The sequence below is a fragment of the Protopterus annectens genome, chromosome 5.part0, assembly GCF_019279795.1.
Source record: "Protopterus annectens isolate FY-2018-M chromosome 5.part0, PAN1.0, whole genome shotgun sequence".
In the NCBI taxonomy this organism is placed as follows: domain Eukaryota; kingdom Metazoa; phylum Chordata; order Ceratodontiformes; family Protopteridae; genus Protopterus; species Protopterus annectens.
Window position 1 is genome coordinate 823,996,059 of NC_056735.1, and position 15,532 is coordinate 824,011,590.

Below are 15,532 nucleotides of genomic sequence, written 5' to 3' on the forward strand. Positions count from 1 at the left end.
TGTGCTACAAGGATTTTCAGAATAAAAATGGAGATGACAGAAGGGTGGCTAAAACAGTGAAATGCTATAATTGTACTTGTTGCAATGACATTTATACAGGTGATGCTACATTTACACATCCTATAACTAATGAGACATTTACCATGAGAACAATTACTGCTTGTAATGAGGAGAGAGTAGTATATTTGGCTACCTGTGTGTGTTGCACCTCATTCTATGTAGGCAAAACTATAAGAAAATTGAGGGAGAGAATGGTGGAACACAGGTCTGAAATCAAGAGGAAGTTGCCCACCAATGCCTTAAGTAAACATATATTGGATGAAAGTGTGGGACATACTTTTAGATTTAGGGTTCTTTGTAAGGTAGAGGTAGGTCTGAGGAAGGGTGACATTAATAATTTATTGGAATTGAAAGAACTAGAATGGATTATTAGACTTCAAGCTGATGTAGCCCCAGGCCTAAATAATTCAGTTAGTCTAAAGCCCGTTCTGGCTAAAAGACAGAGAGAAGTTTTATAAGTTTAAGTTTTAATTATTAATTATTAATTTTTAAGTATGGTGCATGTGATTTCATATGAAACAGTATAAAATTGTTTATTTATAAAAATGTATATGTTTTATAGATGTGATTTTTTATGTGCTACTTTGCATATATTTATTGATTCATTGTAGCTTTAAATTTTTATTGTTAGGTGGGTTGGGTTGAAGCATGTGACTTTATGTTCTCCTATTTAAATGGTGATTTTTTTATATGTTAAGTTATACTGATGAAGGGTGTAGACCCGAAAGCTTTATTTAATAAAGATCCTGGTGTATATTTCGCCATTTTAAGCTTAGACAGTTTTCCTTTTTGTCCTTGAAATAACTTATCCCATTTGGTTGTGGATTGGACTTTTCCATACCTTGGTTGATAATTATATTTCAACTTAATGAGAATAATTAGGATCATGCCATAGATAATTTGAGGGGACCCATGCATGGGTTACAGCATCTAGGAGCTGTCTTTTTCCATTAGTAATACAAGAGGCAGTCCTTTGGTACATTTTTGTTTCTCTTCTATAATTTTAAGTTGCCCTTGAAAAGGGACAGAGAAAAACTTTGTTTTATCTGTATGGGCAGTCTGTTCCAGAACAATGGTATCCTCTGCAAGATGTACCTGTCCCTCCAAACTGTTCTGTTGATGCTGCAGATGAGGTTTAGATCCCTAGACCAAGTTGCCATTTGATTTACTGATGTGCAGTAAATCCATCAGTAATGGGTCAAAGGATGCCTTCCATGACAGACACAGGTTGGTAGGATACTGGATATAGTAACAGAGCTCTGAGTCAGTCAGTGTAGGTCATGTTATTTAGGCCCTGTATTCTTTTAGGAAAGATATCTCTGTGGATGTTTCAGTTGTTGCATGAGTTTGGACAATTACATGCCAAAGGGAGCATTATATATTCAGTGACTGGCCTAATGAGGGCTGACTGAAGGAGGACATTGACATTCCCAGATCTAGGCACAATCCATTTGTTTATAAGCTGTCCAATGTACAGTGGATATAAAAAGTGTACACACCCTTGTTAAAATGCCAGGTTTTTGTGATATAAAAAAAGAGACCACAATAAATGATTTCAAAACTTTTCCCACCTTTAATGTGATGTATAACCTGTACAATTCAATTGAAAAACAAACAAATCTGTTAGGGGAAAAAATATAAAAAATAAAAAAACATACAACACGCTGGTTGCACAAGTGTGCACACGCTTTAACTAATACTCTGTTGTGGGTGCACATCCTTAAACTAACACTTTGTTGAAACACCTTTTGATTTAATTACAGCATTCAGTCTTCTAGGGTACACACCTGCTATCAATTAAAGAGACACTGATTAACCCAAAATAAAGTTCAGCTGTCCTAGTAGGGTTTTCCTGACATTAACTCAGTTGCCTGCTGCAACAAAAGCCGTGGTTCATGGAGAGCTTGCAAAGCATCAAAGGGATCTCATTGTTGAAAGGTATCAGTCAGGAGAAGTGTACAGAAAAATTTCCACAGCATTGGATATACCATGGATCACAGTGAAGACCGTCATCAAAACGTGGAGAAAATATGGGACAACAGTAACGTTGCAAAGAACTGGATATCCCCCCAAAATTGATGAAAAGACTAAATGAAAACAGGATCCATACTGTCTACTGAATGACTGTTTCACCAAAAGTGAAACGGCTGAGCACACTTTTGCGAAAGTGCTTTTTACCGAAAAAGCACTTTTGTGACGGTGTACTAAAAAAAAAAAAAAAAAGGAGAAAAACGTGGGGAAATGGATGTTGCTGTGATCGTAGCACAGTGGGGATAAGAGAATATTCCCTTTTTCCAACTGTAGTGCAATCTCAAAGTGAGAATATAAAAGTAGGGGGGTAGGGGATGCAGAGGGGCTTGCCCCCCCTGCGTAATTGTGAGTTCTGTTTTTTTTAATTCTATTTATTTTTTTATACACTTTAGCGAATGTACTTTTACGGTGAAAAGCACTTTTGCTAAAGTGTGTTCGGCCATTTTAGTTTTGGTGTTATGGACATTCGGTAGATAGCCCCAGATCCATGAAAACTGGTCAGCAAGGCTGCCAAGAGACCTACAGCAACACTGAAGGAGCTCCAGGAATTGCTGGCAAGTACTGGTTGTGTACTACTTGTGACAACAATCTCCAGTAGTCTCCATACGTCTGGGATATGGGGTAGGGTTGCAAGACAGAAGACTTTTCTTACACAGAAAAACATCCAGACTCAGCTAAAATGTGCAAAACAGTACATCATGTCTCCCAAAAGCATGTGGGAAAATGTGTTGTGGTCTGATGAGTCCAAGGTTGAACTTCCTGGCCACAATTCCAAAATGTACGTTTGGTGCAAAAACAACACTTTGCATCACCAAAAGAACACCATAGCCACGGTGTAACATGGTAGTGGCAGTATCATGCTTTGGGTGGCTTTTCTTCATTCAGAACTGGGGCTTTAGTCAAGGTGGATGGAATTATGAACAGTTCCAAATACCAGTCACTTTTGGCTCAAAACCTTCAGGCATCTGCTAGAAAGCTGAAGATGAAGAGGAATTTCACCTTTCAACACAACAATGACCCCAAGCATACATCCAAATCAACAAAAGAATGGCTTCACCAGAAGAAAATTAAAGTTTTGGAATGGCCCAGCCAGATCTCAGACCTAAATTCAATAGAAAATCTTTGGGGTGACCTGAAGAGTCTGTGCACAAGAGATGCCCTCGCAGTCTGACAGATTTGGAGCGGTTTTGCAAAGAAAAGTGAGCAGATATTGCCAAGTCAAGATGTGACATGCTAATAGACTCCTACCCAAAAAGACTTAATGCTGTAATTAAATCAAAAGGTGCTTCAACAAAGTGTTAGTTTAAGGGTATGCACACTTATGCAACCAACATATTGTACGTTTTTTATATTTTTTCCCCTAACAGATTTGTTTGTTTTTCAATTGAATTGTACATGTTATAGGTAACATTAAAGGTAGGAAAAGTTTTGAAATTATTTATCATGGCCTCATTTTTTTGTTAATCACAAAAAGCCTGGCATTTTAACAGGGGTATGTACACTTTTTATATCCACTGTAGAATGACTTTCTTACAACATTGAACACATGTTGCTCAAAATTTAGGTCATTGTCCTCATAAGTTCTCAAATACTGAATAACTGGGTCAGCTCTTAGGAATATATTGTCAGTGTGATAGCTCCCTTATGCCTCTTTTTTCTTCCTTACCTTAAGATTTTTGGACCCTGCTTATTTATTGTAATTTTCAGTGCCTTACAGTAAGAACAAGGATAGAAAATATTCACGTTTCAAGTGGGCTTATGAAACTCTTTGTCAAGAGAAAATGTATTAACCTGTTAGCATTAAGTAGTACAATGAAGGATTTCTTTCTCAGGATTTAGTGTCCTAAGTGGCACATGGTAGTACTTTACTGCTCTGTGGACAATTGTTTAACTGTTAGAAAGGATTTTTAGCTTTCTAATTTCTTGACATTTTTACACGAGCTTTTCATGATACCATTGTCTCATTCTCTGCTGTATCACTGAAACAGAAGACCTTAGAATGATGCGTATACACCAATAAAATTCACTTGATTGTATTACAGTTTTTAAAGTCGTCTCAGAATCGGATATATTTAATTTCTGGCTGCTGCCTGTAGGTAGGTGTTAAGTGCAAAGTATATTACAGCTTCTAAAGCTGCAAAATGCTTCACACACTTGCATTTTCTTTCTTTGTCTTTTGTTATACATTGGTACCTCATCTGCAGTTCTCATATACATGCTGCATTACTGTTTACTTTATAGCTTCTTCAAGGTGCCGCTTACAGATCCAGAATTCTGGGTGATAATTCCCATGATTTTCAACAACACAGAAATTCCAAAGAAGTGCCGCTGTCGCAAGAATTTTAGTACAAAAGTATATTTTCAATGTCTGGAAACATCCTGATCTAGTTGATTTGTCATGTACCCCTTGAAGCACACTGCATTAAACAGCATTCAATCTCTCACTGGCCATCTTGTACACAAGATATTCTCACTCTGATTGTATGGTGTGTTTTCAGCAGCATTTTTTCCATGTTTTGCAGGGGGCTCCAAGTCTTTTCTGCTTAATTTCAGAAATGCCTTGACTATATCTCCCCATGCCACAGCCTGCTGCATACATGTCCTTGGTGTGCAGGTGACAGTGTCTCTTTAAAACATGTACTCTGTGCTAAATCCTACCCTTCCACCTTTACCCTTTTAAGAAGCTACCCAGCTTGAGCACACATCATACTTACATGTGCACACAAGATCAGGAATGCTAACACGATTCCTCAGAAGAAACGCAACATGGTAGAAGATGGCAAAAACACACAGCTCAATAGCCCAGGACCTATATGTTCTGAGGTAATGCATTTGAGTTGCTGTTAGTTTTAAAAATAATGAAATACTTGCATTCTTTGCCTTGTTCCCGGTCTGAGGATATGTACAGTGTTTTTGTTTTATATGATTGCAGTCTGTGGCTTGCAGTGTCAGTATTTTTGCAAAACTACTTTTACTATTTAGCCTTATGAGGCCCATTATGTATATTGAAGCACAGAGGATTGCAAGTGCCTTAGATGGTTTATGAGTTAATCAGCATGATCAGTGCAGTATCAACACGGTTTCATGACTGATTACACTAGGGTTCTTTATGTGCCTTTTGTTTGGTGTTAGAGAATGCATCATTTGTCTAAGCTTTCTCCTCTGACCCTCTTACAGTAATCCCACTTCCATACGCTACAACCATACTTCCTCTTCTACTGACTTATCTCATTAGTAGCACCTCTGTCTTCCTCCCTATGACTTATCTCATTAGTAGCACCTCTGTCTTCCTCCCTACACTCATGACTAGTTTTATTTACAGATAACTGAGGTATACTACTCTACTACCTATTTCTGTTGCTAAGGAGTTGTTGTGTATGCTACATTCTATGTTTGTAAAATCTCTCATACTTTCATGCATGCAATTCTGTCAAATGACTTGTTAACTAAATCTGTATGTAATACATATATGTTAAATGTTTTACTGTACTTGTGAAATTGTATTCTACAAATCACTTCTTATGTATGCAGCTGTACATGTGAAATTGTAGTGTTTTCTTGTTATATGTGGAACATTTCTCCCTGGGTCCCCGCTGAAAAAGGACTCTTGTCCAATCGGACTTTCCCGATAACCAAATGTAAAATAAATAAATAAAATATATTTTTATAGTCAGTTGTCATTAAATCTGAGGTAAAAATCAAATATTTTCTTCAATAGTTTTTTTTTTTTTTTTTTGCATCCCATATAAAATGTACACGATTTCAGGGCTGAAAAATGTCACTTTTCAGTATTTGAGTTGGTATCAAATCCCTGCCTCTTCCCCAGTAGCAAAATGTACTTGTACATGATTGCTCCTCAGGATTAGAGTCTGCAATACTTGTTCAAACTATATCTATATTGACTTATAACATCAGAAACACTAACTGTCTTCCTCTTATTATCAACAGAAATATTTTGACCTTCCATCTGTACATAATATTTTGTATATGATTTCTGTTGAGAGCTGAAGAATGTAGTGTTTGCCACTGCACTACCTATATTGATTTATATGAACATTGGAAGTCTCAAGAATGGAGAATTTCTTTGTTTTGGTTTCCTGTAAGATGTACATCGCTCCTTGCACAGCACTTCTGTTAAAGATTGAAGAATGCAGTTTTTGACTTTGACAGTTCTCATGATGTCAGAAGTAGGAATCATGAATTTTTTGTGTAGGGAAGTGTTTGTTTCAGTTCCTTGTTTGTTTGAATTAAAGAAGTAAATATTAACAACAGGGTTGTTGTTTATTCTTCAGCCTATGAGATGCACATACATTCTTGGGCTGTAATTCTGACAAGGCTGGACAATGTAGTACTTGAACAGGATATGTCTGCATTTCCCATAATTACAAAAAAGTTACTTGTTTTTCTTGAATATTGAAGTTTTTATTTACCCCCCTTTTTCTTTGTATATAACTTCTTTTCAGTACTGAACACTGCAGTGGTTTGTCCAGAGTCAATCTTTTCATGTTTGGAGGTGTTTATATCACGTTATCGAAAGATGAAAATAGCGAACACTATTTCATCAAACCTAAAATATCTATCTAAACCACATAATATTGAACATTCATTACAGCAAATTTTTTCCTTGGGAAAAAATTCGCTATTCCGAAACACATACAACACAAGCACACCTAAAAAACATCAAGACACACACATACACTTATAATCCTACAACTAACCCTACACTAAACTATACATACACTGCCATCTATCCACTTACCTTAACCCAAACCCTAACCCTAAGGTCCATCACTATCGCACACTCAACTGTCCCGCGCCCTAACCCTAACTCACTTAACCCACCCCTAAACCTAATTCACCCAACCCATGCCCTAACCGTAACTCACCTAACCCGAGCCCTAACCCTAACTCACCTAACCCGCGCCCTTATCCTAACAACCACACAATCGCACACTTACCTGAACCCGACCCGTAAATCTCCACCACAGCACTGAAAATAGCAAAGCCACAGAACCGGCCAACCAAATTCTTTCCCTAGGAAAGAATTTGGTGTTCTGCAGATTTGCTATTTTTAGCGTTCGATTAAAATGGGTCAATATTAGAACATTCAAATTTTTAAAACTTCGATGTTCTGATATAGACCCATTTGGAGAAGGATGTGGGTACCTAGAACTGAAATGTTATGAAATCAGAAGTAAACTCGTATTTCTCTGGCATAGGGACGTCTCTCCCATTTGTAATAGCAAGGGCAGGAATTTAATCAGCCAGGCATATGAAATTGTTCCACATAATGCATATATTCTGTAAGTCTGGGAATAGCAGCATAAAACATGATAACATGCATCCGATATATAAATGTGACATTAGTGATATAATTGTGGTAATGGGTTTCATTGGCTTTTTAATGCTATTAATCCTTTAACAACTGTAAGTTTGTCTGCTTTTCCCACGTACCTCCACCTATCACATTCATGCAGTATTATGTGCCACAAGAGTTCCTTAACTCATTACATTACCAATCATTTCCAGTCGTAACATGGTCCAGCTGTTTCTGCTTTTCATCCCTGTAAGAGGGGGAGTGTTTTAGTTGTCTGTTACAACATAAAATGGAAGATACTGATTGCTGCTATTTCATCGGTAATTGAATGTTTTTATTGCTGTTAATAAATTGCTTGGTGGTTTAGTAGTAATGCCCATTTCTGGGGAATGTGCCAGATACATTAAGCAATACAGACCAGCCTGACTGGAATAATGACTGCATTGCTAAGGCACACTGCAGCTTTTACATGATGGCAGCCTCCCTAGGTTAAAGTCTAGTCCATTTATAAATTGTCAGTCAGGCAATCTTCTAACAAGAAGTCTTATGTGGATATAGCTCAGGTGAATGAGAAGGACTCTACATTTCTTTTGCCACCACTATATTGCATCATTGAATACTTGGCCCTTGAAATGTTTCCATTACTTTTATTAAAGTTAGGTATCAAGTGACCTTTACTTGTACAAAGGTTTAAAATCTAATGCTTTAATAATAAAATTGACTACTTCATTGTATATTATAGTAGTTTAATGGCTAAGATTTCTGCTTCATAACTTCTGTGTTTGGAGGTTCTAACCTGACTTCTGGCTAATTGCCTCTATGGAGTTTATATATATGTTTTGGCTATGATTGTATCTATTTTCTTACGGTCCTTCGTTTTCTTCTCACCTCCCAGAACCATGCTGATAGATTGATTTGCACAAGCAATAGCGATATATATATATATATATATATATATATATAGATATATATAATAGCAATATATATATATATATATATATATATATATATATATATGTATGTATGTATATATATATATATATATATATATATATATATATATATATATATATATATATATATATATACATATATATATATATATATATATAATATGTGTGTGTGTGTGTGTGTGTGTGTGTGTGTGTGTGATGCCCCTGCACTGGCCCAGTAATCAAGGAGCCTCAATCCTCACCACTAGCATCAGTGTGGGACATACTCAATGGGAGGATGACAAGTGCACACACAGTAAAGTGCAATTTTCCTTAAGAGCACACAGAGATCACAATCAGTCTGAGGCTGTTTTTTCCCTCTTTCTGCAGATCTCCAGTAAGACTCCCACTACCATACCTATAGGTTGAGATCTCATCTGAGTGGCCAAGCCAATACCTCCAGCACCCACTCTGTCCAATCAGTGCTTTGTGTCCCTGCCCAAGTAGCTGACACACAAACTCTTTGAGATTTGATTTATAAACAAACATGCACACACTCCTGGAAAAGGCTGGCACAGGTTTACTAGCTATGCCTCCTCCTGCCCAGGCTGTAAGGTAGTGCCATCTGCCACCAGCCACCCTTATCAGCTACTATAAGACCCTTAAGAAAAGGTGTCCAGTCCTACTGTGTAATGTTACTATTAATCCGAATGGTAGTCTGACCAAGAGCAAGGCTGTTTAGGAGTGGTCTGTACAGTGTCACCAAGTACATATGCAAGTACCCAAGAGCTTAAATATGTCTTACAAATATCAGTCACAAAGATAGGTTTAAATATATTTAATAATAAATAATAAAAGAACAAGACAATACTTAGTAAGTCAACACAGTAACTTTAGAATTCAAAATCACAGGAAATGTTTTAAAAGAACATTGCAGGACAGTTTCAAATAAATACAGAAAATGTCTAAACTAATCTTAACTGTATTCCTATCTATATCTAAAAGAGATGAAAGTGAGAGGATGCCTTAAGAATGGAGAAAAAGTGTTTTGGTACTGATTTTTAAGAATAAGGGTGATGTGCAGAGTTGTAGTAACTACAGGGGGATTAAATTGATCAATTACAGCATGAAGTTATGGGAAAGAGTAGTGGAAGCTAGGTTAAGAAGGGACATGATGATTAGTGATCAGTAGTATGGTTTCATGCCGGGAAAGAACACTACAGATGTGATGCTTGCTCTGAGAGTGTTGATGGAGAAGTACAGAGAATGTCAGAAGGAGTTGCATTGTGTTTTTGTAGACTTAGAGAAAGCATATGACAGGGTGCCTAGAGAGGAGTTGTGGTATTCTATGAGGAAGTCAGGAGTGTCACAGAAGTATGTAAGAGTGGTACAGGATATGTACAAGGGTAGTGTGACAGCGGTGAAGTCTGCGGTGGGAGTGAAGGATGCATTTAAGGTGGAGGTGGGGTTACATCAAGGATCAGCTCTGAGCCCTTTCTTATTTGCAATGGTGATGGACAGGTTGACAGACGAGATCAAACACTAGTCCCCATGGACTATGATGTTTGCAGATGACATTGTGATCTGTAGTGAGAGTAGGGAACAGGTGGAGGAGACCCTGGAGAGATGGAGGAATGCTCTAGAGAAAAGAGGAATGATGGTCAGCAGGAATAAGACAGAATATATCTATGTGAATGAGAGGGAGGATAGAGGAATGGTGAGGATGCAAGGAGTAGAGGTGGCGAAGGTGGATGAGTTTAAATACTTGGAGTCAATAGTTCAGAGTAACGGTGATTGTGGAAAAGAGGTGAAGAAGAGAGTACAGGCAGGATGGAGTGGGTGGAGAAGTGTCAGGAGTGATTTGTGACAGACGAGTACCTGTAACAGTGAAAGGGAAGGTCTACAAGAGGGTAGTGAGACCAGCTATATTATATGGGTTGGAGACAGTGGCATTGACAAAAAAGCAGGAGTTTGAGCTAGATGTGGCAGAGTTAAAGATTTTAAGACTTGCACTGGGTGTGACAAGGTTGGACAGGATTAGGAATAAGTATATTAGAGGGTCAGCCCAGGTTGGAAGGTTTGGAGACAAAGCCAGAGAGGCAAGATTACGTTGGGTTGGACATGTGCTGAGGAAGGATGCTGAATATATTGGGAAAAATATGCTAAAGATGAAGCTACCAGGTAACTGGAAGAGAGGAAGGCCTAAGGTAAGGTTTATGGATGTGGTAAGAGAGGACATGCAGGTGGTTGGTGTGACAGAGCAAGATGCAGAGGACAGGAAGAAATAGAAACAGGTGATCCGCTGTGGCGACCCCTAACGGGAACAGCCGAAAGAAGAAGATGATGATCTAAAAGAGATGCTATGCCCTGAATCTTACTTACAGCAAGGCAAATGCAGATGATGGATGTTTCCAAGTCAAAGACAAAATACAAAATGCCCAGTCTCTCTCTCAGAGGGTTATTTTATTAATATCACGTATTACTGCTGGGTTAGCTTTGATGACATCACTTTTTGTCACCTGACTTCAGTTCCTTGGCTAAAACAGAGACTAACAGAATTTAATACATATCTCTCAGATGTTTGCAGATCTTGGAAGTCGTAAAACAATAAAACACTTTTTACATTTTAAACCTAGTAATTACTTCTGATTTAAGACGATACAAAAACTTCTAGCTCTAGACACTGTGTCTGCTAATCTGAAACTAAGAGAGAACTTTTATAGCACAATCGTAAAGCACTTAAATTTCAAAGGTCTTCTCCTTCCAACCTTACTATATATGAGTCTCCTATCTTCACCAATCTCCACAACTCTTTGCAGTCCTGTTATTATAAGATTGCAAAATTTGCATCAGCTCAACCAACTCACACTCACCATTGCCAGGCCACTAAAGAACTAAACTGGCTAGAATTTGCACATTACTTACATTACACACAAACTTACCTTTGCTCATAAACTCATTTAAAAACCCAAGTGTTGCCCTTCACTGACAGATATCATTGAACCTTGCGTCCCATCCAAAAATTTATGCTCTAAAACAAACACCTACTTGGTGTCAAAACCTGGTAAAAGAGTAGGTAGCTGCCTCTATTCCCATTCCCTGACTAAGCTATAGAACACCCTCCCTTCATCAGTTACAGAATTATACAACATAATCTCCTTTAAAAGGAAGCTAAAACAACTTCTCACTGATAACCTCAGCTGCACATGCAACACATATCCACAGCCTTCTTAATCTAGCAAAACTGTTTCACATAGCAAATATACTTTTGTATATGTCATACTATATTGCACCATATGAGTTATCCCTAATCTTCAGTATCCTAGTCCACGCATCTATATAACTATCTTAACACATTTTCTTTTCTCTGTTACTTTCTACTTTTAATACTACCATTAAATATGTCACCTATAGTCTACACATTTCCACTACCTAGCTATAAGATTCTAACTATATCTATCTTACCTTTAAGTTTAACTCTTTAATTCTACCTTCCCACTACAGTTATCTTTCCCCTTTCCTACTCCCCCCCCCAAAAAAAAAAAAAATTGAGCTGTATTGTTAAATATTTCTAACTGTATAACTTTCCTACATGCTAATGTTCCATTGTTACTCTATTGTGCCTTTTTACAGCATATGTGCTGTTTAGATAGTTTTCTGTATTATTTCACTTGCTTTATAAATAATTGTTTCCTTACAAATTAATGTAATAATTTTCATGTAACTTGGAGCTTTTCTCCCCAGGCCCACACTGAAAATGGGTCTCAAGCCCAGTGGACTGTTCCCGGTCAATCAGCAAATAAATAAATAATTTTCTTGAAGTTTTGCAAGTTAACCCTTTTATATTCTAGTTTCTACTGTTAAAACATACATTTACATAGGTATATAGTTTATATGCATTTCTGTTCTAAGTCAGCAGGGCATGCTGTGGTTACATTTTAGCTCAGTACATAACCTACAGTTCTGTATAAATCATATCAGTATTCGCAAATGACATAAAATAGTTTACAAACTTCCAGATAGCTGGGCTGGCAATATTTCCCTATATCACTATATATATATATATGTGTGTGTGTATATAGATATATATATATATATATAATTTTTTTTTCCTTTGTGGCTTATGTCAAGGCTGATGAGAACACACACACACACACACACACACACACTGGACTAATAATCTTGCTCGAATTATTTAATTAAAACTGAGAATATCCATAGAACTGCTTCTGTTGCTAACAGTCCTGCCATGATTATTTTTATTAAGATAATTTAAAATGGCGATTGTTTCACCTTACATTTTGTGTCTGTCAGAGCGTACCATCCTTGTATAGATGCCATTTTTCTTATGTTTTTATAAGGCTTATGAAATGAACTTCTGAAGTAGAAACTATGAATTTCATGTGTTTGTGATGGCAGACTACAAGTCACTGACATCATTATCTCTCTTTTTTTATACAGTATACATTCTGGAACTTTATACCGAAGAATTTGTTTGAACAGTTCCGAAGAATTGCAAATTTTTATTTCCTTATCATATTCCTTGTACAGGTAATAGTGGGATTATTATCTGGAAGGTTTTAACTCTTAAATACGTTTTCTTTATAACCTTAAATGAAAAGCTGTCCACGGGCATATAGTTTGAACTATGTATTGTGTTTGCAGATTTTTTATACAGTTTTTGTCAGTTTTCTTTCTTCATCACTGCTGTCAACATGCTGACAATCGGAATGCTACCTCTGCAGTAATTATCCCGTTAGTATGACCCATAAGGAAAGAGAATCAGGTGAAGAGGGGAACAGAGTTGTTTGTCATGCAGTATATAGAAAATGTGTTGTTATTCCGTTATGCTTTATGCAGGTATTTAGTGACCTTAATCGACAGGTGACTTGTACTGTGCGCCTATTGTATAGGTTTGCTGCCATTCTAAGCTGCCATACATATGTCAGTTCCTTCATTCTGCACAAGAGTATTGCTGCAGTAAGATTTGTAAATTTCACCTATTCCATAAACAATGGCCAACTTTTGTCACTTGGGTCCTTTCTCCATTTAACTTCCTATTTGAAACACTGAATGCTGCTTTTACTTTCAGTCATCACTGTAACATTTAGACACTTTAACTTTGCATCACCAAGTTTGCATTTTTTTTACAGTTTTGTGGTATCCAAAATTTCTGCTCAGATTTGATGTATTAATAAAACTGTCTTTCGGCTTTTTTTGGTTAGGGGTCGCCACAGCGGAACTCCAGTCCGTTAATGATTGGCAGTTGATTTTTATGTGCTGGCTTGCCGGGCCTAACGCACAACCTTCACCGAAGATATGCCCATCCACGCATGTTGACACACAGAAGATGCTCTAACTGAGAATCGAACGGGCAATGTCTAACTGTGAGGCAATTTTGCAAAAATATTTGTCTTTTTTTTATTGATCACACAAAGTACTACGACAGAATCTCTGCGATAAAAGTTTGGTTCTGGAGTTGTTTCATTTTGTGCGTGTGAGTTTCAGTTTACTTAAAATGTTATATAGTCATACTTCATAGATATGAGGACAGTAAGCTGTCTAATGCATCATATTTCTGTTGCTAGCTTGGTTTACCTCCTCCTATGGCTCTTTTTGTCTCACCACCCTTGTAAATGACTTTCTTGAAGAACTCTCTGGTTTTAGTCCATTAGCAATTTGCCGTTTAGGCAACCTTTTCCTTGTAGCCATTGCTATTTCCATGTAAAAGTACTTTTTGAATGTTTAGATTGAAGTTTTATACTCAGTGTGGCAGGCATGCACTTTTTTTTCCCTGCATCTCTCCTCTTCATCTGTACGCTGTTGTTCTGTCTGCTGTGTTTTTAGTGTGTGTATAAAATCAAACAAAAGACCTTATTTGAGGCCTTCTAGCAGTTTGATTCCTGTAAAGAGAGGATTTGTATACCTGTTTCCAACCAAGCTAAGCTGCTCTTAAATGTTAAACAAGCTATCCACATGTCTGATTCTTAAGGGAAAAGCTTTCCACTGTAATCTTGCCCTTGTTTGAGAACTGTTTCTTGTTATTTCATTTTCAGTCTGACAGCGCTGCAAACTCATTATGCCTTCTGCTCAATGTGCGATGTTCTTCATCTCACATTGCTGCAGTCCTTACTTATGGGTAGTCCGCTGTCCTCGGTCGGCCCGAATACCAAAGTATTAGGCTGACGTCGGTCATGGGCGCCTAGATCTGACATCAGAGCGTCAGGGTATAAAGGCGCATGACCGACGTCATATCCTCAGTCTTTTTTGCCGCATGGTCCGATGCAGAAGCAGCGTTGCAAGTGCCGTTCGGCGTTCTGAAATTTTTCGTTTTCGGAGTTTCAGACCGATACCAAGTTGGACTAAGTACCCCGTTGGGGAATATTTTTGTTTTTTCTTGCCTCAGTTACTTACTGGATGTCAGAAAAAGTGAATAATTGTATTTCTTGTGGGAAACAGATACCGCATAGGGATTACCACTCGCTTTGTATTCCTTGTTTGGGGCCGGAGCACGACGTAGTCGGGTGCCGGTTTTGTGCTAGGTTTAATAAGCGCACTATAAAACGGAGGTTAGATTGCACTAGGTTAGTCTTTGGCAAGAGGTGTAATTATAATATGCCGTTGGAGGTTCCGACGCCCGCTTCTACTAAGAAGCGCAAAGACAAATCTTTAAAGCCTAGGCAGGATGATTCGTCCATTTCGGACGCCGGACCTTTAGAAGCTACAGCTGAACAGGTGGATCCGGCTGAAGTTTCTGTTGAGTCCCAGGGGGAAACTTTGATTTTACAAGATGTGGCCTCTCAGGAGGCAGGTCAGGCTGAAGGAGCCTCTCAGGTTACTATTCTCCCTTCTATGCCTAAGGTGGTTAGGCCTTCTGCTACTGTTTCTAAGGCTCCTTCTAAGGGCAGGTCTGTTTTGCCTTCCTCTGGTGTCAGTTCTGGTTCTTCAGGGTCTGTGCCTAAGAAGCACATGCTTAAAATGGCAGAGGATTTGATTACTTTAATTAGAGGTTCTATGCCCCCTCCTGATAAGAGGCCCAGGATGGAGCCAGAGTTGGAAAGTTTGGAGCAGGCCTCAGATGATTCAGAGTCTTCTACTGAGGACATTCAAGATTTCCCTCCTTATTCTGATTCTGATGCAGAGGATTCCACTCCTTCTGCTTCTCCTCCAGAGGATTTTTCATTTTCAGAAA

General features: G+C 37.9%; 1 protein-coding gene across 6 annotated transcripts in view; it reads left to right on the forward strand.

The window, feature by feature from the left end:
- ATP11A (ATPase phospholipid transporting 11A) overlaps positions 1–15,532 on the forward strand; it is a 1,534,794-nt gene that overhangs the window by 670,809 nt on the left and 848,453 nt on the right. For all 6 annotated transcript variants that reach the window (XM_044072636.1, XM_044072632.1, XM_044072633.1 and 3 more), the window contains exon 3: positions 12,802–12,891. In XM_044072636.1, coding sequence (XP_043928571.1) covers positions 12,802–12,891 — 90 coding nt within the window. The remainder of the gene's footprint in view (positions 1–12,801; positions 12,892–15,532) is intronic.